The 25,724-nt window shown below is 44.3% G+C and overlaps 1 protein-coding gene across 2 annotated transcripts; it reads left to right on the top strand.

Annotated features, from left to right (window-relative positions):
- Nucleotides 1-2,196: 2,196 nt before the first annotated feature.
- Nucleotides 2,197-21,374, top strand: pde9ac (phosphodiesterase 9ac). Of its 2 annotated transcripts, XM_031584312.2 has the most exons (18): nt 2,197-2,573; nt 3,823-3,893; nt 4,305-4,382; nt 5,005-5,048; nt 6,566-6,620; nt 6,966-7,036; nt 7,226-7,313; nt 7,427-7,508; nt 7,827-7,901; nt 8,056-8,142; nt 8,361-8,465; nt 9,566-9,648; nt 10,013-10,169; nt 10,997-11,110; nt 12,036-12,140; nt 12,639-12,767; nt 17,501-17,596; nt 18,206-18,288. In XM_031584312.2, the coding sequence occupies exons 1-18, from the start codon at nt 2,505-2,507 to the stop codon at nt 18,254-18,256; spliced, it is 1,560 nt and encodes a 519-aa protein (XP_031440172.1). In that variant the 5' UTR covers nt 2,197-2,504; the 3' UTR covers nt 18,257-18,288. The 2 variants fall into 2 exon arrangements, with proteins under 2 accessions (XP_031440172.1, XP_031440173.2); XM_031584313.2 differs by lacking the exons at nt 2,197-2,573; nt 3,823-3,893; nt 4,305-4,382; nt 18,206-18,288 and adding an exon at nt 19,344-21,374 and having other exon boundaries at nt 4,758-5,048.
- Nucleotides 21,375-25,724: the final 4,350 nt, after the last annotated feature.

Below are 25,724 nucleotides of genomic sequence, written 5' to 3'. Positions count from 1 at the left end.
GCTAGCACAGTGATTGCAAATTTGTACTTGGTGTCGGTCAGTTTTCTATGACAGTATTTCGCAATGGGGTCAGAGTCAGCTTCTTTGGAGCAGTATTCGGTCAATGCGCTGAAATTTCGCAAAAAAGCGTGCACAGCGTGACAGCCAACGCACTTCATTCAAAGGCCTAAAAGACAGTGAATCCACTTCCAAAACCTCTGCCATCTCTGTGAATTTGGCTTTCTTCACAGATGATCTGCAAAACATGGAGTATAGGCTACTGTCCGGAGTAGCGTTTCTACCTCTTTCATTATAGGGACATCTTTCCGTGCGTCATCAATTCCCAAGTCCTCCCTATGGGCCACGCAGTGTTGCTCAGTCAGGTGTGGTACCTGACGCTTCAGTAAAGCAGCCACTCCTTTATGTCTGCCTAACATGACAGAAGCACCATCTGATGTAAACATTACCATTTTGTTCATGTCTAGCGCATGATCTGCGTAGAACTTTGTAATGGCATCAAGGATGTTTTCTGCAGTGCATCCTGAAAGCTGAATGATTCCAGCAAAAACTGTTTTGTAACTAAAATCAGTTTGCTCCCGAAACTTAATGTAAAGCACAAGCATCTTATGCACTGAGATATCGGTACTTTCATCCACAAATAGTGTGTGGACACGAGCACTTCTTATAGGCTGCTTATCATCTCAGTCTGCACAACTGAGTTGATACATTCCACAAATTCAAAAGCATAATTTTTGCTTCTCCAACTCTGAGGTAGGTCGACGTATTTTGCCATATGATCGTGTATATCCTGAACTGATAACATGGACATGTTGGTGTTAATTGCTAGCATCAAGTTGTCGATCAATATTTTAATTTGTTCAGGGTCGGATCGTGCTCTCTGAATTCGTTTCTCTCGGGCTTCATTCGTTTCGGTGAGAATTTGATCGATAGACTTCCCATGTCTAAGTCTCAGTGTTTTCAATGCGTCTACATGAACTTTCTGTGTCAGATGACGCTTTAGATCAGGGGTACTCAATTAGAAACCCAAAAAGGTCCACTCGCCAAATTTCCATTCAGTTCAGGGTCCGGAACAGTGACGGTCAAAATCCCAAAACATAACTCCAACAAAAACGTTCGAACTATGCACAAAAGGTGATGTGGCCTTATTTGTGTGACAGGTGACACTTTTTTTTGTGGTTTAAAATTGGGCATAAAAGGTGTGAAGGCCAGGCGGAGGCACTGATGTTCATTAGTGAGTGTGCTCCTGTATTTGTTTTTCACCATATTCATGGTTGAAAAGGCAGACTCACAACAGTATGTTGAGGTATACACGCTCTTGTTGTGTGGCTGATCTAACTATTACACTGCATATTGCTTGGTATGATTGCAGATGGTTTATTTTTCTGCCCCTTATCTCAGAGTTCTGCGGGTATTTTTGTTCAAAGTGTGCATGCTTTGTTTCATATGTTTCATTGTTTCATGCACACGCCATGAGTTTCCGTTTGCTGAGAAAAAGATACAGTTCACAAATCTATCTGCCCGCGTTGTTGCCATTGACACACACAACCTGCGTGACCCACAGAGCTCGCTGCCAACATTGAGTGAGTGAGTTGTCATAGTGATGTTGTAGGAAAAAAATATATAGCGCGAAATCACGCACCAATGAAAACTCGCTTGGATCATGATTAAATTAGAATGTTGATTTTGGCTTCGGTCCAAATTTGATTGCGTCTGGGTCCGGATCCGGACCGCGGTCCGCCTATTGAGTACCCCTGCTTTAGATAATCAAGCTTCCACTCGGACCAAGTTTTCCCACGAGCGAACTCTCCTTTTGCTTTTGCCTCCCAGCAGAATTTGCAGATGACGCCACTGCTTTCTTCATATGTGAATATTTCTGAAAGTTTCATCCTACCTGTGTCAGTTTGGACTATTTAATTTAGCCACTCGTGTTTAAACGTTAGGCAGACCTTTTTCTGGGGCACCTGCTCTGCCTTTCTTTTCGCCATGGTAGCCTATAACTGCTGGAGCAGGGCCCGCCAAGAGTAGCCAAAAGGATACACTTTGTATGTAAACATTCTTACGTACATCCGGCTTGGTTGTCAGACATGTCAGTATTTTAAATGTTTATTACCTAGCCTACATCGCCTTTGATGCTCAGATTTTTAACCCCTGTAAAAAAATCGTTTGTGCGGTCTGAAAAATGTGCGCGGTCTGTAAAATCTATTGCGCGGCCACTTCGACTGGACTGCGCGGCCGCGCGCGCGCGCAGCTTAGAGGGAACATTGCCCCTGACCCATCTGACTCTAACCCCTTACCCCCGTGCTGTTCGGTGACTGCAGAGGTGGGCAGCAGGCTCAAACAGACGCTGCCGGCCAGAGCTACAGAAGCATCCCACGAGAGAGGCAGAGGGGCAGAAGACGGAGAGTGGGGTGGAAGGGCCGGGCCGGGCCTCCTGTTGGGTGTGAGGGGGCGGAGCAGGTGCGCGGGTGTCCCAGTTTTGGGCTGTGAGAGGGACAGGTGTCAACATGGGGTCCAGCTCTTCATCCTACGCCCCCAAGGCTATCTACCTGGACGTGGACGGCAAGGTTCAAAAGGTGAGTCCCCTCAGGTCAGACAGTTTTTGTTTTGCGTCTGTACAAAATGAATCAGCGGGGACATTACAGGAATCAGCAACAAGCCTGTCAAAATATCCTCTGGTAGAGAGCATGTCACAGCTGCTACTGTCACTGTCAGCACTAACCTGAGGACACCTGGAAGTAGCATAACCTCTTCTTGCTCTTTGTATGTGTGTGTGCGTGTATGTGTGTGTGTGTGTGTGTGTGTGTGTGCATGCATGTGTATGTTGTGTGTGTTTGCATGCATGCGTGTGTGTGTGTGTGTGTGCGCATGCATGTGTATGCGTGTGTGTGTGTGCGTGTGTGTGCATGCGTGTGTGTGTGTGTGTGTGTGTGTGTGTGTGTGTGTGTGTGTGTGTTTCTCCTGGCTCCTAAGCAACCTAAAGCCCTTACATCAAAGCTGAAGTGAAGTGAATGTGATTTGTGCGGCTGCTGGACACTCTGTTATATATTCATAAATCGTCCTCTCAGATCAAATGAAGCTGTGGATTCTTTGTAGCTGTGCGTGGACATCCTTACATTGACCACCAAATAAACCAAATCAGGTGTAGGGCTGTGGGTCGAGGGCTGAGGTGCATCCGTTGGGAACCGAGTCTCGGCCCACATTAGAGGGCCATGAGAGGTGGAACAGGTGTGTATGTTTACTTCATAGGCCCTAAGCGTTTGATTTGGAGACGAGGGTCCAGAAGTGACCGATCCAGGCTGGCTGCTCACACGCAGGCAGCTCTTGGCCAGCCTCTGAGTGGCTCGTGGGCAGACCTGGAAATGACATCTCCCCACTTAACCGAAGGATGCTGGACAGGCTCAGGCTGCAGGGGTGCTTGTCGAGTACATCTGTTTATTTAGTTGTGTGTGTGTGTGTGTGTGTGTGTGTGATTGTTTGTATATGAGTGTGTGTGTGTCTGTGTGTGTGAGTGGGTATGTGGGTGTTTGTGTATGTGTGTGTGAATGGTGTGAGGGTGAGTGTGTGTGTGTGAGTACTATTTCCATATTTGGCACATTACCTAAGTAAACACAAGTCTGTTTCAGTGTCTCTGAGTTCTGAGCTGAGTTACGTCTCATCCCTGTAGTCATCACTGTTATCTGTGTGTTTGTGTGTGTGTGTGTGTGTGTGTGTGTGTGTGCTGTCACTGTTATCCGTGTATGTATGTGTTTGTGTCGTCACTGTTATCCGTGTGTATGTGTGTGTTTGTCTTCAAACAGAGCTGAGTCATGTCTTCCCCTACAGGTGGTGTTTAGTCGGTACTGTTCTCCGTGTGACATTAAAGAACTCCTCTGTTCCTCTTCAAACATACCAAGGTCAGAGAGGTCACGTCCCCATCACTGTCCTTCACTCATATTAATAATGAAGGTCAGGGGTCACGTCCCCATCACTGTCCTTCACTCATATTAATAATGAAGGTCACGTCCCCTTCACTGTCCTTCACTCATATTAATAATGAATGAGGTCTATAAAGCTCCTAAATTATGTATTTCTAGTCTGTGGTCATTACTTTAGTAATAATTTTATTTTTAATTGAATTTACAATAATGTTAACAGCCAGTACTGCTTACAGGTGAAATAGATACGTAACCTTGGTAACCCCCAGGAAGTTCTTTAGGAAGGTTCTTTAATCCTAATATTTTATCGTAGTGACTCGTTAGTGTCATTTTGACTGTGTTGAGGTCTCAGTGTGTGTGTGTGTGTGTGTGTGTGTGTGTGGTGTTCAGGAACACAGCCATCATGATGGTGGATTCTGAGGGGTCCCTCGTCTCAATCGACCCCACCATGCCCATCAACTCACCCAGGTAAGCCTGCACACACACACACACACACACACACACACACACACACACACACACACACACACACACACACACACACACTCACACACATGCCCATCAACTCACCCAGGCAAGCCCGTACTGAACTGAGCTCCTTCATTTAAAGTGAGTCCAGTCAGGTTTCTGCATAAGAATCACTGCTTTCATGACAAGTACAAAGATTTTACAATTTAGGATTCACTGAATGAATATAATATTTAATATTTTAAAACACGTTCACAGCTGTCTTTGCACACTAGGCATGCGCTTTTTAAACACTGTGTGCAAAATTTACCATCTTAAAAAAAAAAAAAAAAACTTTTTTTTTTTTTTTTTTTTTTTTTTAGACCACGTTTTTTAATCGCGAACGTTGCGGTTAGAAAATCGCAAATGCAATTAATCGTTCAGCCCTACAATTAATAATTTTTCTCTTCATGCTAGCGTGAAACATGAAATAAAAGTGCGTGTCTAACGCCAGAAGTGGGAGAACCCTGCAATTGGCAACTCTGCATACGTGCCATGCTTCCTCCACAGTGTCAAAGAAAATATGGACTTGAGCATTTATGACTTTGTGTTTAATAAGACAGTAATTTCTCTCCATACGCAGCTCACTGTACAAGGTTGTGCCCCTGTCTACTGGACAGCTTGGAGGTAAGGAGCGCCTCCTCTGCAGCCTGCCTTTCTCCTTCTCCTCCTCCTCCTCCTCCTCTTCCTCCTCTTATTTTGTCAGTTGGGTTTGAAAAGTTCTGGGGACATAGCTGGGATTTGACATGATCCTACCGGTCACTGGGCTGTTGCATGTCTGCCTCTGCTAGTATGTGTCTGCCTCTGCTAGTATGTGTCTGCCTCTGTTAGTATGTGTCTGCCTCTGCTAGTATGTGTCTGCCTCTGTTAGTATGTGTCTGCCTCTGCTAGTATGTGTCTGCCTCTGTTATTGGATGTCTGCCTCTGCTAGTATGTGTCTGCCTCTGTTAGTATGTGTCTGCCTCTGCTAGTATGTGTCTGCCTCTGCTAGTATGTGTCTGCCTCTGTTAGTATGTGTCTGCCTCTGTTATTGGATGTCTGCCTCTGCTAGTATGTGTCTGCCTCTGTTAGTATGTGTCTGCCTCTGCTAGTATGTGTCTGCCTCTGCTAGTATGTGTCTGCCTCTGCTAGTATGTGTCTGCCGCTGTTAGTATGTGTCTGCCTCTGCTAGTATGTGTCTGCCTCTGTTATTGGATGTCTGCCTCTGCTAGTATGTGTCTGTCTCTGTTAGTATGTGTCTGCCTCTGTTAGTATGTGTCTGCCTCTGCTAGTATGTGTCTGCCTCTGCTAGTATGTGTCTGCCTCTGTTACTGCATGTCTGCCTCTGCTAGTATGTGTCTGCCTCTGTTACTGCATGTCTGCCTCTGCTAGTATGTGTCTGCCTCTGTTACTGCATGTCTGCCTCTGCTAGTATGTGTCTGCCTCTCTTACTGCATGTCTGCCTCTGTTAGTATGTGTCTGCCTCTGTTAGTATGTGTCTGCCCGGTTGGATACAAATGCACCACATTTGAAAGGTTATTGGGATTGTGGAGGGATTTAAAACTAAGATGTTGAAACATGCTAACAACAGGAAGGATGTATCTCTGTCAAGCAGATACCGAACTCTGCAGTGTGAAAACCTTTGAGACGTGTGCGAGCTACACTTACACACTAGCTAGCCTACGCACACATTCACAGCTACAGCACACTTTTTATATAAAACCACACAGCAAGCAACACATTCAACACCTTTCACCTTCACCTGTGCACACTTGGCCAAGTTGAAGCCTGTGGATGAGGCCCAAACATCCAATCAAATGCTTCCTTCACAGTGCATGAGCCAGGAAAGAGTCACCACTACCACATGGGACATTCCATGTCAAATCAACAAGGACTTTCCACCTCAAACTTTTCTTTTGTTTATGGTGGAAGATGAATCAATATGATGTAGAAATCAGAACTATAAGAGCCCTGGGGCAATTATTTATTAAGTTACAGCCACTTCTACAGTGGGGGAGGGAGGTCACGGACAATTTTCACCTAAATTATAGAGCAAGTTTAGGGCTTCATAAAGCTACTTAGAAATGTTGTATACCTATCATTTGACTTATAGGACCACTGTGTGCTTACACGCTTTAACACCACTCTATTCTGTCTCTCAACAGAGAAAGAGGATATGTTCCAGAATGTTCTATCTCAGGTGGCCGAGCAGTTCAGCAAGTAATGGCCATGTCTGTTGTGTTCTCCATGTGTAGCTGTAGTTATGATTTTGATCTCCATGTGTAGCTGTAGTTATGATTTGATCTCCATGTGTAGCTGTAGTTATGATTTTGATCTCCATGTGTTGCTGTAGTTATGATTTTGATCAAAGGCGGTTTACCGTGAATGTGTTTGTTACCACAGCACCTTTGTTTGCACTTAGCTTAGTGTAAAATAGTGAATAGACTCAAGACATGTTGATGAAAGCAGAATGTGATGTTGTTTCATCATAAACTAGCCACCCATCACCACGGCAGTGCAGCCCCAGAAAGTGAAGGTCTATACTAAATGCTCTACTTTCTGCAGGGCTTTCCGAATCAATGAGCTGAAAACAGAGGTGACCAACAGGCTGGCCATGCTTGAAAAGAGAGTGGAGTGTAAGTTTTGACCAGTCTTTATCTTTAGCACATTAAAGAAAAATCCCAGTGTTTGTATGCACTTACAACAGCACTGTAGGTTCAGAATGTCAGTGCTCTATAATGTGACTTCATATGCATGCGTGTTATAGCCAATGCATGTGTGTTATAAGCCTATTCATAAGGGCTGTCATCCTGTTTGCCTTTCAGTGGAGGGCCTGAAGGTGGTAGAGATTGAGAAGTGCAAGAAAGATCTCAGGAAACTCCGTGATGAGATGACCTCCAGAGGAGGTGGAAGGTGGACACAGAACAACGACAACAATTGCAACAACAACATCAACAAAACATTTAATTACTGACACTAAAATCATATCATAGTTACTACCCTCATGTCTTGTGTCTCGGTTTCAGGGCGAACTGCCCGTGCAGGTACAACTTCCCAGATGATGGGAAGAAGCCAAACGCTCGCCGTGACGTTCCCAGCTATCCAAAGGTATTGGACTCTTTGTTAGCATTGAGTTAGCTTCATGTTAAGTTTGTGTTAGCTTTCTTTCAGCTTCATGTCAGGTTTGTGTTAGCTTCATGTTAGGTTTGTGTTAGCTTTCTTTTAGCTTCATGTCAGGTTTGTTTAGGGTTTGTGTTAGCTTTCGTTTAGCTTCATGTCAGGTTTGTGTTGGGTTTGTGTGGGGGTTTGTGTGAGGTTTGTGTTGGGTTTGGGTTAGCTTTGTGTTGGGCTTGTGTTACCAGGTATTTAGCTGCTAGTGAGTTTCCCAGGCCCACACCTTTTCATTTGCTGTCCTCTCCTTTGTAGTACACGCTTTCCCGGGAGACCATTGAGGCACTGAAAAAGCCCACCTTTGATGTCTGGCACTGGGAACACAATGAGGTGAGATTCACACTGACTCTGGGATAAAGTCGACCCTGACTGTGAAAAGAGATAGTGAATGGAAATCTTTATTCTGGAACCTTCTCAGCTCTGTTGCAGCTTAACAGATGCACAGTGTCAGTCCCTCTGTGGTTGTGTCTGATGGCTTTTGCAGATGCTGAGCTGCTTGGAGTACATGTTCCAGGACCTGGGGCTGGTGAAGGAGTTCAACATGAACCCCATCACTCTGAAGCGCTGGCTGGTGAGAGTAGAATTTTAACCACTGAAAAAACAAAACAAAACACTGCCTTTCACTGAGGCCATCTGAAATACTGTGCTCATGGAGATGTTTTCGTTCCGTTCTGTTCTGTTCTGTTCTGTTTTGTTCCGTTCCGTTCCGTTCTGTTCTGTTCTGTTCTGTGCTGCGCTGAGAAAGGCAAGCCAGCACTACATGTTTCGTATGTTGTTTGTGTCTGGTAGCTAGCCATCCAGGAGAACTACAGGAACAACCCCTTCCATAACTTCCGCCACTGCTTCTGTGTCAGCCAGGTGATGTACGGCATGATCAACCTCTGCAACCTGCAGGTTAGACCCCATTTATTTCTCTTATACCTGCAGGGTAGACACACACGCATGCACGCACACACACACACACACATTGGTCGACCGCCCTCTGCCAGATGCACGATAATTATCCTCCAAAGACGATCATTTTGAGCATTTGGTACGATACTTCGCCATTTCCAATCTGGCGACACTTAGCACCTTGCCGCTTCCACTAGTTGCATTGTTTATAACAACACATGACATCTGCATGTGTAAAAGATGTCAAAATTTCATCGCGGGGGGAGGGGGCGGGGTCATCTGCATGTGAAAAATATGTCAAAACATGCAGATGATGTGTGCTAAACACTACCCACGCCCCCTCCCCCCGCAACGAAGTGTCCTCTTTTTCACAAACTCAAATATGGTCACCCTAACTTAAAACACATACACACACACACATACACACATAAACACGCACACACACACACAGTGGCGGCGCCAGACATGACAGAATGATTGCTCTCTGTCTAAAACAATCTGTTAATTTCAATCTGTTATAATTTTCTTTTGTGAGTTAAATATTATTATCACACAATAAATAACTTTTAAATTAAATAAAAATAATTAAAAAAACATTATTTTCTTGGGGGTGCTATGGGGGTGCTATGGCTAATCCAGGGGGAGCTAGAGAACCCCCTAGCTCCCCCCTGGCGCCGCCCCTGCACACACATACACACTCATACACACACACACACAGACATACACACACACACACACACAGAAAACAAAACCCCATTAATTTATCTTACCTGAAGGTAAAACAGACACACAACCATATTTATTTCTGTCACCTCTAGGTACTAAAAACTCACTCACACACACACACACACACACACACACACACACACACACACACACACACACACACACACACACACACACACACACACACTTACACCCTCCCCCATGATGACACCAGTAGCAATTATCCTTACAGAATGGTAGTGGAAAAAGTGACTCCCCATGGACTGCCAGCTAAATGACTAGGGAGGGAGGCAATGGAAAATCTGGTTTGGTGTGATTGTGTGCTTGCCCCTGATTATGTGTTTGGTGTTCGGTGGGTTGTTTTTTTTCCACAGGAGAAGCTGACTTTGACAGACTTGGGAGTTTTGATGACGGCCGCTGTGTGTCACGACCTAGACCACCCAGGCTACAACAACACGTAAGAATCCCCCTCAGTGTCCTATCAGTCACCCAGGCTACACACACACGTGAGAATCCCCCTCAGTGTCCTATCAGTCACCCAGGCTACACCCACACGTGAGAATCCCCCTCAGTGTCCTATCAGTCACCCAGGCTACACACACACGTGAGAATCCCCCTCAGTCTCCTATCAGTCACCCAGGCTACACACACACGTGAGAATTCTGCTTCAGCGGGATCCAGTGGGGTATCACTGCTGAGGCCAGTTTGACATGAGGGATCCAGTGGGGTATCACTGCTGAGCTGGCTGTGCACTATAACGACATCTCTCCTCTGGAGAATCATCACTGTGTGTGTGTGTGTGTGTGTGTGTGTGTGTGTAGGTATCAGATAAACGCGCGTACGGAGCTGGCTGTGCGCTATAACGACATCTCTCCTCTGGAGAACCATCACTGCGCCGTGGCCTTCCAGATCCTGTCGCTGCCCGAGTGCAACATCTTCGCCAACGTGGAGCCTGAGGCCTACAAGCAGATCCGCCAGGTAGGCCAGGGAACAGAGCCACACTACAAACACCTCTCTACGCTTTCTCTCTTTCTTCTCTCTCACTTTATCTCTGCTCTCTTTCTTCCCCTTACTCTATCCCCCATTCTTCTCTTTGCCTCTTTCTCCTTATTTTTCTCTTTCAACCTCTCTCTCTTTCCCTCTCCCCCTCTCTCCATCTCAATCTCTGTCTGCTTTCTCTCTTTCTCTCTCCCTGCACCCTCCTCCCTCTCTCTCTTTCCCTCTCCCCCTCTCTCCATCTCAATCTCTGTCTGCTTTCTCTCTTTCTCTCTCCCTGCACCCTCCTCCCTCTCTCTCTTTCTCTCAATCCCTATCTGTTTCTCTCTCTCTGATCTTCTCATTCCATGTTTCTCCTACTCTTTCTCTCTCTCTCACTCCCTCTTTCTCTCTCCCTCTCCCTCTCACTCCCTATCTCTCTCCCCGTCTCTCTCCGTCTCTCTCCTTCCCTCTCCCTCTCTCTCCCTCCCTCTCTCTCTCTCTCCCCCTATCTCTCTCTCCCTCCCTCTCTTTGCTTTCTTTTGCCCCCTCTCTCTCTCCGTCTCTCTCCCCTCTCTTTCTCTCTCTCTCCCTCCCTCTTTCTCTCTCCCTCTCCCTCTCTCTCCCTATCTCTCTCCCCGCCTCTCTCCCCCTGTCTTTCTCCCTCTCTCTCCCTCCCTCTCTGCTTTCTTTTGCCCCCTCTCTCTCTCCGTCTCTCTCCCTCTCTCTCCCCCTCTCTCTCTCCGTCTCTCTCCCTCTCTCTCTTTCTCTCTGACTGCAGTCATTCACACGAGTGTGTTTAACGAAGGCCATGTGTTTCTCCTGTGCAGGCCATCATCACCTTGATCTTAGCCACAGACATGGCGCGGCATGGCGAGATACTGGACTCTTTCAAGCACAAAGTGGACAACTTCGACTTCACTAACGAGGAGCACGTCATATGCGTGAGTCTGTCTGGCACAGGGTCAGGGTCATATCAGGGTCATTTACACACAAACACACACACACACACACACACACATGCACACATACACACACACCCACATGCACACATACATACATACACACATGCACACACACACCCGCATACATACACACACATGCACACATACACACATGCACACATTCACACACACACCCACATGCACAAATACATACATACATACATACATACACGCACACACACACACACACTCACATGTACACGTACACACATGCACACATACACACACACACCCACATGCACAAATACACACATACATACATACACACACACACACACACACGCACACATACACGTACACACATGCACACATACACACACACACTCACATGCACAAATACACACATACATACACACATACACACACACACACACACACACGTACACGTACACGTACACGTACACACACACACACACACACACACACACACACACACACACACAGCCACACATACAAACAGACGCACACATACATACGCACACATACACACACACACATACACACACACACACACACACAGAGCGTAGAGTAAGACATTGAAGTAGGCCCTCAATGAGCTCTTTCTCAATGTAGAGGTGGAGAAAAGGTACAAATAAGCACATGCGCAAATACACATACACAAACATAGACACACACACACTCACACACACACACACACACACAGAGAGCCCTCAGTGAGCTCTTTTTCAGTGTAGAGGTGGGGAAAAGGTGCACAGCTGGGTATTTGAAAAGGCCTCTTTGTTTCCTGTTAAACTGAGTCTCTCTGTGTGTGTGTGTGTTTGTGTGTGTGTGTGTGTGTGTGCATGTATGTGTGTGTGCCTTTGTGTGGTTCTGTGCTTGTGTGTGTGTGTGTGTGTATCCACAGTTGAAAATGGTCCTGATCAAGTGCTGTGACATCTCTAATGAGGTGCGGCCGACGGAGGTGGCCGAGCCGTGGGTGGACTGCCTGCTTGAGGAGTACTTCATGCAGGTGACTCCCCTCCCCTTGCCTCCCCTCCCCTCTCCTCTCCTCTCCTCTCCTCTCCTCTCCTCCTCTGCTCTCCTCTCCTCTCCTCTCCTCATCTGCTCTCCTCTCCTCCTCCTCTGCTCTTCTCTCCTCTCCTCTCCTCCCCTCTCCTCTCCTCTCCTCTCCTCCTCTGCTCTCCTCTCCTCTCCTCCCCTCTCCCCTCCTCTCCTCTCCTCCCCTCTCCTCTCCTCTCCTCTCCTCCTCTCCCCTCCTCTCCTCTCCTCTCCTCTCCTCTCCTCTCCTCTCCCCTCCCCTTGCCTCTCCGCTCCCCTCTCCTCTCCTCTCCTCCTCTGCTCTCCTCTCCTCTCCTCTCCTCTCCTCTCCTCTCCTCTCTCCTCCCCTCTCCTCCCCTCTCCTCTCCTCCCTGTAGCCTCCCTGTAGTCCTGATGAGTGTGTGTGTGTGTGTGTGTGTGTGTGTGTGTGTGTGTGTGTGTGTCTATGTGTCTGTGTGACCACCTCCAGAGTGACAGGGAGAAGTGCGAGGGCCTTCCGGTGGCTCCCTTCATGGACCGGGACAAAGTCACCAAGCCGACCGCTCAGATAGGATTCATCAAGTTTGTTCTGATCCCCATGTTTGAGACAATTATGAAGGTAAGGAATCTCCCATTGACACGTGAATAATTATATGTATTTATTTATTCATTGATTTATAAATAATTATTAAGGCTTATTATCTGAACATAGGCCAACACGACATAGTGATATTTAGTGCGAAACACATTTTATTTATAATTAACAGATAGTGGCTCTTTGGATTCTTTCTGTTTATTGATGAGACACACAACATTGAACAGGAAACACTGGCATGATTGGGGAAACACAAGAGGGAGGTCTATTCTCTACATGACACAGACACTGACGGTGTACAAATACGCTAGCTAACATAATGGAGGTAACATATTCATCATACAATGAAACACAGAGGAATACGCTAACTAACATAATGGTTATAACATATGCATCAACAACAATGAGACACAGAGGAATACGCTAACTAACATAATGGTGATAACATATGCATCAACAACCAGTGTTGTGCACGTTCACACCTCTCATGAACTCGTTCAAAGTTCAGTTCATACAAGTAAACATGAATCGTTCACGTTCATAGTTCACCATTTAAATTCTGAACTAGTTCATAGTTCAGTTCATTTTCATTTTTTTTTAAATTATTGCTAATTTTTCAGGAGGACATAATTTGCACAGAAAGGTGAGATTTTTACTGTCGGAAACTTTATCAGACAGTGTGTAAAAATCCCGCACATAATAATAAGGTGGATCGGATGTAGGCCTACTCGCTCAGTCTGCGTCTCTGTTTTCGCTTTCACTTGCCATTTTTATATTGAGACCGAGAGCTGTTGCTTGGAATACGTTGCTTGTTTGGTGTGTGTGCCACGATTCATGGGTAATGTAGGGCGAAGTCGAGTTAGTTGGTTTAGGTATCGCAGAAATTATACGGGTAGCCTACTGTTATAGAGGGGGTTCGGGAAATGTATAATCACTGAGGGTCATCCGATTAGAATGGAAAAGAATGGAGACTTGGATATTCAGTTTGATTCTTCACTCTTTGTATTGCATTAACAACAATGAATGGGATAAATTGTAGGTGGGTGTATGTTTGTATGTGTGTGTGTGTGTGTGTGTGTGTGTGTGTGTGTGTGTGTGTGTGTGTGTGTGAAAGTAAAGTACAAACAGAAAATATACATTAATACACAGCCCTGTAGTACCATTTAAATAATGAATTATACAGGGAACTAAAGGTAATAATTTAACCTCTTCAGCAATGACATGCTACTGGCTTAATCTCAGATCAAGAAGGGCATGTGCACTAAATGAAAGACCGCTCAAAAGTTAGCATAGGTAAAGCCTGTAACACTCGTATTTGTACATTAGCAGCTTATGCTAAGCGAGTTCACGAACAGTGCATCATGCTAGATCAATTAAGTGACAGTGCTCGTAACAATTATGAGAAAGCTAAACTATAACAAACACATAATGACAAGGTAGGCTACAAAGTCAAACTCACGTATACATGGACGCACACAACTTCAACAAAGTGCAACGTTCAATTATGTGAAAATATGCCCGAAGTTAACTGCTACTCCATCTAAATATGCTGTGAAGCGATATCAAAACATTGCACCGTGAGAAGTGGAGTCATATGACCAACGCAATTTCCAAATATGGTCATTTACCGAAACATGGTCTGTCTGGGCAATTTAACAAATCATTACTATGGCCTTTTTAACAGGTACTGAGCAACGACATGGTACAAGCATTCGATTTAGACATCGTCTTTCCTCAGTAGAAGGAAAACATTCCGTAATGTTTTAGCTAGACCTCAGTGGCGCTGGACCTCAGATAATATGAACGTGTTCACCGTTCAAATTCATTATTTGTCATGAAGTTGCGTTCAGTTCATCGTTCTCATAAAAATGAACGTGTTCAATGAACGCGTTCTTTTGAACGCGTTCATGCACAACACTGTCAACAACAATGAAACAGAGGAATACGGTAACTAACATAATGGTGCTAACATATTCATCAACAACAATGAAACACAGAGCAAGGAATAACAGTCACACATGCTAAGACCTGACACAAAAGGGAGATCACATTCTAACACTCATCTACACACACTTCAGCACTATTGCCACCCCCAGGTACACACACACCATAGATTCAAATAGACTGTCTTTCCTCAACACACAGAGGAGTTTGTTCATGTTCAGTTATAACTATATGTGACTTCATTAAGGAGATTCAGATGCAAATAGACTGTCTTTCCTCAACACACAGAGGAGTTTGTTCATGTTCAGTTATAACTATAAAACCCAACCCAGTGTTCCAGTCTGTGCAGCAATATAAATGTATTATGACCAACAGCGTGAAAGGATCAACAATGTCAAAGGTCCAGTAACACTAGGACTGGGGTCAAAGGTCACATAGGTCCAGTAACACTAGGACTGGGGTCAAAGGTCACTGAGGTCCAGTAACACTAGGACTGGTGTCAAAGGTCACTGAGGTCCAGTAACACTAGGACTGGTGTCAAAGGTCATTGAGGTCCAGTAACACTAGGACTGGGGTCTAAGGTCACATAGGTCCAGTAACACTAGGACTGGTGTCAAAGGTCACTGAGGTCTAGTAACACTAGGACTGGGGTCAAAGGTCACTGAGGTCCAGTAACACTAGGACTGGGGTCAAAGGTCACTGAGGTCCAGTAACACTAGGACTGATGTTTTGCCTGTATTGGTATTAAGGCGCATGTCATATAAAACCTCAATGAGAGCTGTTTTTAGCACAGAAGCCTGACTGGAAGTCATCAAAATACCCACTTGATGTTAAGAAGGTGGTTAGTTGAGGCCATTAGTTAGAGGACTTTTTAGATATGAGCTGATAATTGTTCAGTATGGAAGCATCTAGACATCAAGTTAATTTCTTTGTTGCTGGTAATTCCAAATGTGGAGTTGTTGGTAACTGGATTTTATTAAAAACAATATTTCAAAACTCCATACAGTTCACAGAATGCAGAACACCTGCAAAATGAAACATTTCATCAACACTGCATTCAAAACGCATTCATATGATAAATCTAAAACACTCCTGTTTTAGGCTAAAGATTTTTGCAGGTACAGTGTTACAGTGCACTTCATAGAGCAATCTGACACAACTGAATAAGTAAGCTCACAAATAGAGGACAAATGGTATACAAATTTCAGTTGTTTTTCTGCATTTCCAAAACACTGTGGACCGAAGCGTCAGACATAGATACAAAATGCAAAACACCACAAATCTCTTGCAAAATAAAACACTGCATGCAAAGCTCAAAAATCCCTTTTCAAAATCTAATTTTTGTGTCAAATGACAAACTCACTAGTGTGATCAATCACTAAATACTCACTAGTGTGATCAATCACTAAATACTCACTAGTGTGATCAATCTATAATACTCACCAGTGTGATCAGTCTATAATACTCACTAGTGTGATCAGTCTAAAATACTCACTAGTGTGATCAATCACTAAATACTCACTAGTGTGATCAATCACTAAATACTCACCAGTGTGATCAGTCTAAAATACTCACTAGTGTGATCAATCTAAAATACTCACTAGTGTGATCAATGTAAAATACTCACTAGTGTGATCAATGATCAATGTTGTCTAGTCTTTGTTTGACTAAAGCCTAACAGTGTTACAATGCACTTCATAGACCAATCTGACAAAAGCGGTTACCATAGACTGACATAGTACACACATAGAGTACTACACACACATTTCAGTACTCTTTTCAGTTCCAAAACACTCCGTTGCACACACAGAGCGCGCCTTTTTCATTTCCAGTGCTAGAATGTACAAAATACAAACAGTTTGCTTGAAAAAAGTGAATTACAGCAAACGGAGATATATTTCAGTTGTCAACACATAAATGCAGTCTATTATGGACCTAGAACAACGACAGGTTACGGTGCAATTACTACTACTATTACTAGTGTAAACTATAAGTGTTCAGTATAGACACACATCATATCATAACACACCATAGACAGTATAGTAGGCTATGCAAGAAAAACAATATTGCCACCCTGTGTACATGATGCATGCAAATAGACTGTGGCCGTACCCATCCTCCTATTTGGGTCTCCTCACAGCAACATCACAACTCATGTCCTCCTTTGGGACTGGCATACACACACACACACACACACACACACACACACACACCCACACTGTACTCACACACACACAAACACACACACACACACACACACACACACACACACACACTGTACTCACACACACACAAACACACACACACACACACACACACACACACACACACACACACACACACTGTACTCACACATGGTAGGTCTTACATCTAAGTTTTACATCACGTAGGGCCAGAGTGTATGTTGTTTGTTAGGCGTGTGCTTTGGGGTGCTCTCTTTCTTTAAGTTATGAACAGGGTCAGGGTCTCAGCTAATAGCCTACACAGCCTATTAACTGGGTAGGTGTGTGTTTGTTGGAGACGGTCTTAACTGGGTGTGTGTGCTTGTTGGTGACGGTCTTAACTGTGTGTGTGTGGTTGTTGGAGACGGTCTTAACTGTGTGTGTGTGGTTGTTGGTGACGGTCTTAACTGTGTGTGTGTGGTTGTTGGTGACGGTCTTAACTGGGTGTGTGTGCTTGTTGGTGACGGTCTTAACTGGGTGTGTGTGTTTGCTGGTGACGGTCTTAACTGGGTGTGTGTGTTTCTTGGAGACGGTCTTAACTGGGTGTGTGTGTTTGTTGGAGACGGTCTTAAGTGGGTGTGTGTGTCTCAGCTCTTCCCTCAGATAGAGGAGATCATGGTACAGCCTCTGAGGGACTCACGTGATCACTACGAGGAGCTCAAGCAGATCGATGACGCCATGACCGAGGTACAACCTCCTCTCTGTCATGTCCCCCCCCCCCTCTCCTTACCCCCCCCCCCCTCTCCTTACTGCCCCCCCCCCCACAAGTCCACAAGCGGCATTTATCATTTGCCGCATTTCAGCCAGTCATGCACCTTCTGATTTTTGTAACCTGTTGCATGCGATGCAGCTGTATGCAAAGCCAGTGAGCTGGAGACGTCTGTACAGGCTGCTGATTACTGCTCCAGTTAGGTAACAGGCTAGTTTTGCTGGTGACTAGCAGTAAAACATTAACCAGAAACTTCTAGGACTTGTCCAGGTTAATCCACACACTCATCCTGAGCTTCCACATTCACCATGATTCCACGTCATGAATTCACAAGCCTGGGAGTGAGGTGCTGTGGGAGGTTTAGCACTTGCTGAGTGGAGCCACCAGGGGTCAGTGTTCTCAAGCAGACAGAGATAGGAAATGTGTTCATACAGTTCAGGTCCCATGTGCAGCCAGTCAGGTCTAAACTGGGGATGGGGCCAGATCATCACCCCCCCCCACCCCTCCCCTCTCTCTCTCTCTCTCTCTCTCTCTCTCTCTCTCTCTCGCCGTGTGCTAACATAAAGGTGTGTCTTTTGTTCAATGAGGCACAGAAGAAAAAAACTGAAAGTATGTCTCTAGGAGGGAAGAAGAAGTGAGCTTTGCGAGCTGCAAGGTGCTTTGTGGTGAGAGTGTAAGTAAGAGTTCTGCTGGTTGTGGAGTGCAGAGTGACCTATCCTCCTCTCTTCTTTCTCTCTTTCTCTCTCCCCTCTTCTCTCTTTTCCTCTCCTCTTTTCTCTTTCCCTCTCCTCTCCTCAGACCTCCCCTTTACCACCCTCAGCTAAAAACAGTGAGCACCCATCTTTGTGACAGCTCACAATCTTCTCTAAGACAGGAACCTGAGCACTGATGGTCTCATTTACACTCTTCATTACACGGCTCCTTCATAATAATCTCCGTCATTATCTGGCCCACTCCTCATAGGATTACCTCTGGTCTCTCTAAGTACACCTGACAAGGCCAGAGTGGAATAATCATTTACTGATTAATTAATTGATTAATTAGGTCCGTCTGCACATGCTAACTGGCTTTAACTGGCATCTAGGATATTGGTTACATGGTTAACAGCATGTAAATTGCCATTGAGCATACTGTGGTAGACTGGAGGTGGACCACGGTTGGAACCACGGTTGGAACGTTCTGGATGCTCTGGATATTTTTTATGTCAAAGCTGCTTATTTAATACAGCAGAGAGACTTAATAGCACTGCATATCACGGGGCTACAGTGCGTTTTTGAACTCATTAAACAGCTTTTATATTGAACCTATAAAAGAAGGAGCTGTGCTCTTTAATGATTTAAATTCACAATTAAAATGCTTTTGATATTGTAACATGTCAGTGGGAATATTTCTGCTGTCACAAAGATATTTATATGTGTGTGTGTGTGTGAGTGTGTGTGTGTGTGTGTGTGTGTTTCTGCTGTCACAAAGAGATTGATTTGTGTGTGTGTGTGTGTTTCTGCTGTCACAAAGAGATTGATCTCTGTGTGTGTTTTTTGGGTGTGTTTGTCTATGAATTACCACAATATTTCTCTCCTTGCAGATTTCATTGCAATGTTTTTTAGGTGGACTGGCAATATCTTTCATCTTACCACTGGTCTTGAGTTTGTTGTTTCTGACACATCCTTGGACCTGGACACACCTCACAGAACCTGACACCTGACGCCTATTCCTCTTCTGTTACAGGGATCTCATTTTCTAATGCGATTCCAAAGCGGAAAGCGGCTGTCCGTTTAAGACTTGTCTTGTCCTGTGGCACCAGTGCGAGCCTGAAGGGGGCGCCACGCCTGAGCGCCCACCCAGGGACTGAACTAGTGGGGACCCAATCCCCTCCACGGGCACACCAGGGAGACGTCACCTTTCTCTGACCTGTCTTTGACCTCTGACCGGTCTTTGACCTGATTTACTCTGCTACTGAACCTCAGAAAATCAATGGAAACTTCCCCACATTTGACATATTTGACAAACTCCAGTAGCGTTAACCTGCAATTACTGGATTTGTTGATGAAAACTGTAGTACCTGTGTTTTAAGCAACAACAATAGTCTACACGGACTATAATCTCTCAACATTTGTGACAAATATGTAGTCCCCTGATCAGTCACTTCAGTGAGTAGCCTAACTCTCACTTAATTTACCTTTCATTTGTGACAAATACAGTATGTAGTCAGTAGACCATGAGTAGATCAGTCACTTCACTGAGTAGCCTAACTCTCACTTGATATATCTTTCATTTGTCAGATGTTCTGTCAAAGCATTTGAATGATATTTTATTTTCACATTAATTTTTAAATCTATATACTGAATTATGACAACAATCATGCATCTGTTTTTTTTATTAATCAACATCTGTACTGTTAAGTATTGGCCAAGCTCTTGTTCTTTTGATGGTTATGAATTATACTGATGATGATTTACAGTATATTAGTAGAGCACAAACACTATTTATATGTATTTGAATTATTTAATCACACTCCTAACTATCTCTTTATCTAAGAAAGGAAATTAGGGAAAAGTATTTTTAGGCAGTTCAGTCGCCATCATCCGTTTTCTATAATTACCTTTTTTTTCCCTAGGCCTAAAGGCAGAGTATATAAATCAGATGTTTGTACATGTGTGGCATTATGTGAAAGCAGAGCATTATTGAACCCGGTGTGCTGTTGACTGAGTGCCTGTTGCATGCACGCAGCCTTAGGTATCCCCCAGCCTGTTAATTAAGTGGTGGAGCCGTGGAGCACGAACACTGCTCTGGGCTGCCAGAGAAGCATGTTGCTACAGGGGCTTATTTACGTGGTCTGTGCCACCCAGGCTGCTAATTAAATTGGGGGGTGAGAAATGAAACGTTTGCGCAGCTTTATTACCCATTTACCCTCACGCCCAGCGCTGTGCCAGAGATAAAGATGTCTCTGTCACGACATCGGATGCAGGACCAGGGCATGTTGACTGCAGCGTTCAGTCATATTGTTAAAAGTAGCGTGACCAGGGCCTGTTGACTACAGCGCTCAGTCATATTGTTAAGAGTAGCGTGCATCTATGAAAGTTTTGAGACCTCAGAGTCCATTCATTTCAAATGCAGGTTGGACAATAGAGAACTTTTTACATGAACTTTTACTAGACTACTGTCACTTTGTTATAAGAAGTATCTGTAGACTTGTTGTGCCCTCTCAGGGTAGGGATTACTCGTTTTAAATGCAGGGTGGATGACTAAGAACTTTTAACAAGACCTTTTACAAGAGTTCTCTTCCGCTTTGTCTAAAGTAGCATCTATGAACCTTTTGGGCTTTCTTGGAATCATGTTAAATGTAGGCTAAAGACTTTCACTAGAATATCCTGTCATGATGATACAAGTAGGATCATCCTCTGCCCAATACAGTATGTGAGCTTTATATTTTGGTAAGCCAGGTGTTTTCTCTCTTTAATTCAAATCACAGCCTTCTTCAATGTGAATAATAGTGATCCACTGCTGTCTTTGCTGACTTCACATGAGGGAACCTACGGATTTAATTGTGAATAATAGTGATCCACTGCTGTCTTTGCTGAGTTCACATGAGGGTCTGACGACATTTGCTTCAAACAATGTGAGCATCTTCATTTAATTTCATTGCATTGTCAACTTTAACACTTTACATGTAAGAACATGCTTATGTACCAACATGCTCATACTGTGTGTCGATTTTTGTAGTTTGTTTATGAATATCAATTGAATAAAACATTATGAATGTACCACAGTTCATTATCAGGGTAGTGTTTATGTGTTTTAACAATACAATAATGTAAATAGTGTTTAACACTTCACAACAACAAAAATACTGTAGAATGTAGTTAAGCTCAGCAACAAAAGTGTGAGAGGCATAGAGCCTCTTCTGTGTTGATCCTCTTTAGATGTAATGATTGTTTGGCTTTGATGCTGTCATAGCAACCATAGGCAAACCTGTAGTTAGCCAACTTCCTGGAAACTCTCTAGACCCAGGGCTTGTTGCTAGCTAGAACACCCTGCACTTTAAATGATTGACACCAAATTAAAACCTGCTAAAAATGATTGTGTGTTAGTGGGTGTCTCGATGTGACTTAAAAAAGATGCTATGCTATGCTACAATGGTGACTTGATTATTTGGAACTTATGTCTAGTGATGCAGAGAAGAGGCTGGCTTCAGAGGCTCTCTGATCCTGCTGACACAGAAACTTTCCCATATGAACCTACTAGTAATTATGAAACACACATGAATATAAGATACATAACAGTATATAAGAAACGCATGGATGTACAAAAAAAAATATATAAAATAATACATGAATATCATGCACAAAAGAGTATATTAAAAAAACACATAACACACATATCATGCATGAAAGAGTATATAAAACACATATCATGCTTAAAAGAGTATCAAAAAACATGAATATCGTGCATGAAAGACTATATAAAAAAACACATGAATATCCTGGTTGGAAGTAAGAATTGAAGAAAGGTAAGCAAGTGCATTTTCCATCAAACAGCATAGCAGCAGATATAAGGTCTGATAAACCGATGGTCTTTGTGTCTAACATGTGCCAATGATTTAGCCACAAGAGAAACTACATTTAAGCAGTTCCTTCTATGAGACCTCCATATGTGATAAATGACGTCAGACACCCTTCCTGCACACATGCAAGTATCATTTGTGTCTGCAAAGCCTTGAGAAATGTATTAAATCATTTCATTACACCAAAGGGCTTTTTAACGGTAAGAATTGTTTTGAAAGCTGCCATAGCTCTTACAAAAACACCACATGAAGTTTTACCGACACCACAAGTATGTTTATGAACCTAATGGGTTTCAGCATGTTGTCTTTGAGAAACCAAAGTGTGTGTTGTTGTTGAAGCTAAACCTACAGTAATTTGACCTCACTAAAAACCTTCTCTCCCCTTATCTGAGGTTTGTCTTCTGCACGTCTTCTGTTTGTCAAAGAAAGTGTTTGAGTGATAAAGCGCCTGGAATGTTAATCAGGGCTGATGTAATCTCTCGCGTGATACTACACTGCTGGAGATACGACTAGTCTGGGCAAATTCTGGGTTATTATTATGGGATGGATTTCTCATCTGTCACAATTCTTTGGCGCTTTAAGAGGGCAGTTCCTCTGGTTTTGTAATTAAGATTTAGCTGTGGCTCCTCCACCCAGGAGCTGAGCACACACACACACACACGCACGCACGCATGCACACACACACACACACACACACACACACACAAACACACACACACCCTCATACACACACTCATACACACACACACACCACCCACACACACACACACACCACCCACACACACACACACACGCGCGCGTGCAGGCGGAGCGAGAAGGATGTTGCAGGGATAACCATTAAAGAGTAAAAATGAGAAACACACATCCTGTTGTTTTTGTCACTGTGTGCAACTTCAGCTCTTGGCTGTTGGCAGATGACTTCCTACTCTTGTACAGCCTCCTAGCGCCCTGATAGATGCCCACTGGCCCACTCTTCCTACTCTTGTACAGCCTCCTAGCGCCCTGATAGATGACCACTGGCCCACTTCTTGACCAAACATGACCCTGACTTTGAAGGGTTGAAACTGATGAACAGGTTTGGCCGTGGTCTGGGGTTGAAGGGTTGAAACTGATTTGGACCAGATTTGACCTCGACGTGACCCAGATACGGAATACCTTTTCCCCCTGATCAAAGGGACATGTGGCATGTCAGATCAGGATGGGGTCAGCTCCAGCATCAGCTCCTCTTTGATGTGTGTGTGTGTGTGTGTGTCCTCCTTAAGTACACCACAGGACACAGTTCACGTTATCCTATTTCCTAGACCTCCTCTGGTTCTCCACACACACACTGGTGGAGCTGATTTAGAGACAGCCTGTTCTCCACACACACACACTGGTGGAGCTGATTCAGAGACAGCCTGTTCTCCACACACACACACACACACACACTGGTGGAGCTGATTTAGAGACAGCCTGTTTGTTTGTGTTCATCCTCCTCTGGTTCTACACACACACACTGGTGGAGCTGATTCAGAGACAGCCTGTTTGTTTGTATTCATCTTCGCATCAGCTGACTCTGGATAAGATGAGAGCCGCGTTGAGCACGGATCCTTTGAACTGTAACAGAGCCGTCCCTTGGTCTTTCGCATGAATGAGGTTAGTGTGTAGAAGTAGTACGTATGTACAGTAACAAATCACTGCATAGCTTCATTCTCCTTTTTAGAAAACTTCCAGGTGAGTATCAGGTGAGTATCTGGTGAGTATCAGGTGAGTATCTGGTGAGTATCTGGTGAGTATCAGGTGAGTATCAGGTGAGTATCTGGTGAGTATCTGGTGAGTATCAGGTGAATGAGGTTAGTGTGTAGAAGTAGTACGTATGTACAGTAACAAATCACTGCATAGCTTCATTCTCCTTTTTAGAAAACTTCCAGGTGAGTATCAGGTGAGTATCGGGTGAGTATCAGGTGAGTATCAGGTGAGTATCAGGTGAGTATCAGGTGAGTATCTGGTGAGTATCAGGTGAGTATCAGGTGAGTATCAGGTGAGTATCTGGTGAGTATCAGGTGAGTATCAGGTGAGTATCTGGTGAGTATCAGGTGAATATCAGGTGAGTATTTGGTGAGTATCTGGTGAGTATCAGGTGAGTATCAGGTGAGTATCTGGTGAGTATCTGGTGAGTATCTGGTGAGTATCAGGTGAGTATCAGGTGAGTATCTGGTGAGTATCAGGTGAATATCAGGTGAGTATTTGATGAGTATCTGGTGAGTATCAGGTGAGTATCAGGTGAGTATCAGGTGAGTATCTGGTGAGTATCTGGTGAGTATCAGGTGAGTATCAGGTGAGTATCTGGTGAGTATCTGCTACTTTCTGGGGCGTGTGGGGCTCTGGAGCAGATGGAAGCGATAACAGACAGATATTCAGACACAGAAGAATGAAGAGGAAGCATTGAGGCTCCAGTGTGGCTGTGTTTGACTGTCATGTGATGTCACATATGCATAGAGTCCCATAGAGGAGGCATTGGTGAGCTGCCATTTGTGTTGAACCTGTGGGGTCTCTGTTTTCCAACCCTGTTTTCAACTCTGTTTTCCAACTCTGTTTTCCAACTCTGTTTTCTAACCCTGTTTTTCAACTCTGTTTTTAAACTCTGTTTTCCAACTCGGTTTTCCAACTCTGTTTTCCAACTCTGTTTTCTAGATTCAGTTTTTTTTTATCCTCTTGCACAGTTGGGGTCTTCTTTTCAAACTTGGACGGTTCTGCAGAGGATGTGGTTCATTCCTTTGGAGGTAATCCCTTGATAATTTCCTGCGAAGAAGAGTCTTTATTCCTCAGTAGAGCGTTAGACTGTAGTTTCTGGGGGAAGCTTCCTCTGCCTGATCATCTCTAGATCATCTCCAATCAGTGAGGCACCAGTGTCTTTGCGTTTGAGCGGGACACAAGGTCACACACACACACACACAGTCTTGGCTCAGATGAGTATGCGACTAAGCTGTTGGTGGCATTTAGTAATTATAACCCCTTTTCAGTGTTTGGTTTGAGAGGGTGGTCTAATCTTCTCATCCATATTTACTGCCATCTCATTACACCAATACACCAAATGTGTTTGAGTGGATGTGTGTGTTTGTATAAGTGATTTGTCTCTCTCTCTATGTGTGTGGTGAGTGTCTGCATGTGTGTTTGTGTGTGTTTGTGTGTGAATGGTTATAGTGTTTCTGAGTATGTGTGTGTGCGTGTGTTTTTATGAATGGTGTATCTCTCTCTATGTTAGTGGTAAGTGTCTGCATGTGTGTGTGTGTGTGTTTGTATGTCTGTGTGTATGGTCATAGTGTGTTTGTGTGTGTGTGTCTCTTTATGATTATGGTGTGAGTGTGTATGTCTGACTCACAGACTGTCTCCTCTGAGGTTGTGTTTTCTGTTTGGCTGCTCTGTGTTGGAGGTCAGTGTGTGTGTGTGTGTCTGTGAAACATGGGGCCCCTGATCTGAGGGCCTCCATTGTGAGGTTTACGCCAGATTCCTGCTATGCACAGCTGGGTTCCTCTCCTCTTCCCAGACCCCAATCCCCTGACTCC

Source organism: Clupea harengus, chromosome 17 (genome assembly GCF_900700415.2).
Source record: "Clupea harengus chromosome 17, Ch_v2.0.2, whole genome shotgun sequence".
Classification (NCBI taxonomy): Eukaryota; Metazoa; Chordata; class Actinopteri; order Clupeiformes; family Clupeidae; genus Clupea; species Clupea harengus.
Note: the sequence above shows the minus strand (reverse complement) of the source record. Positions and strands in the feature narration are given on the sequence as shown.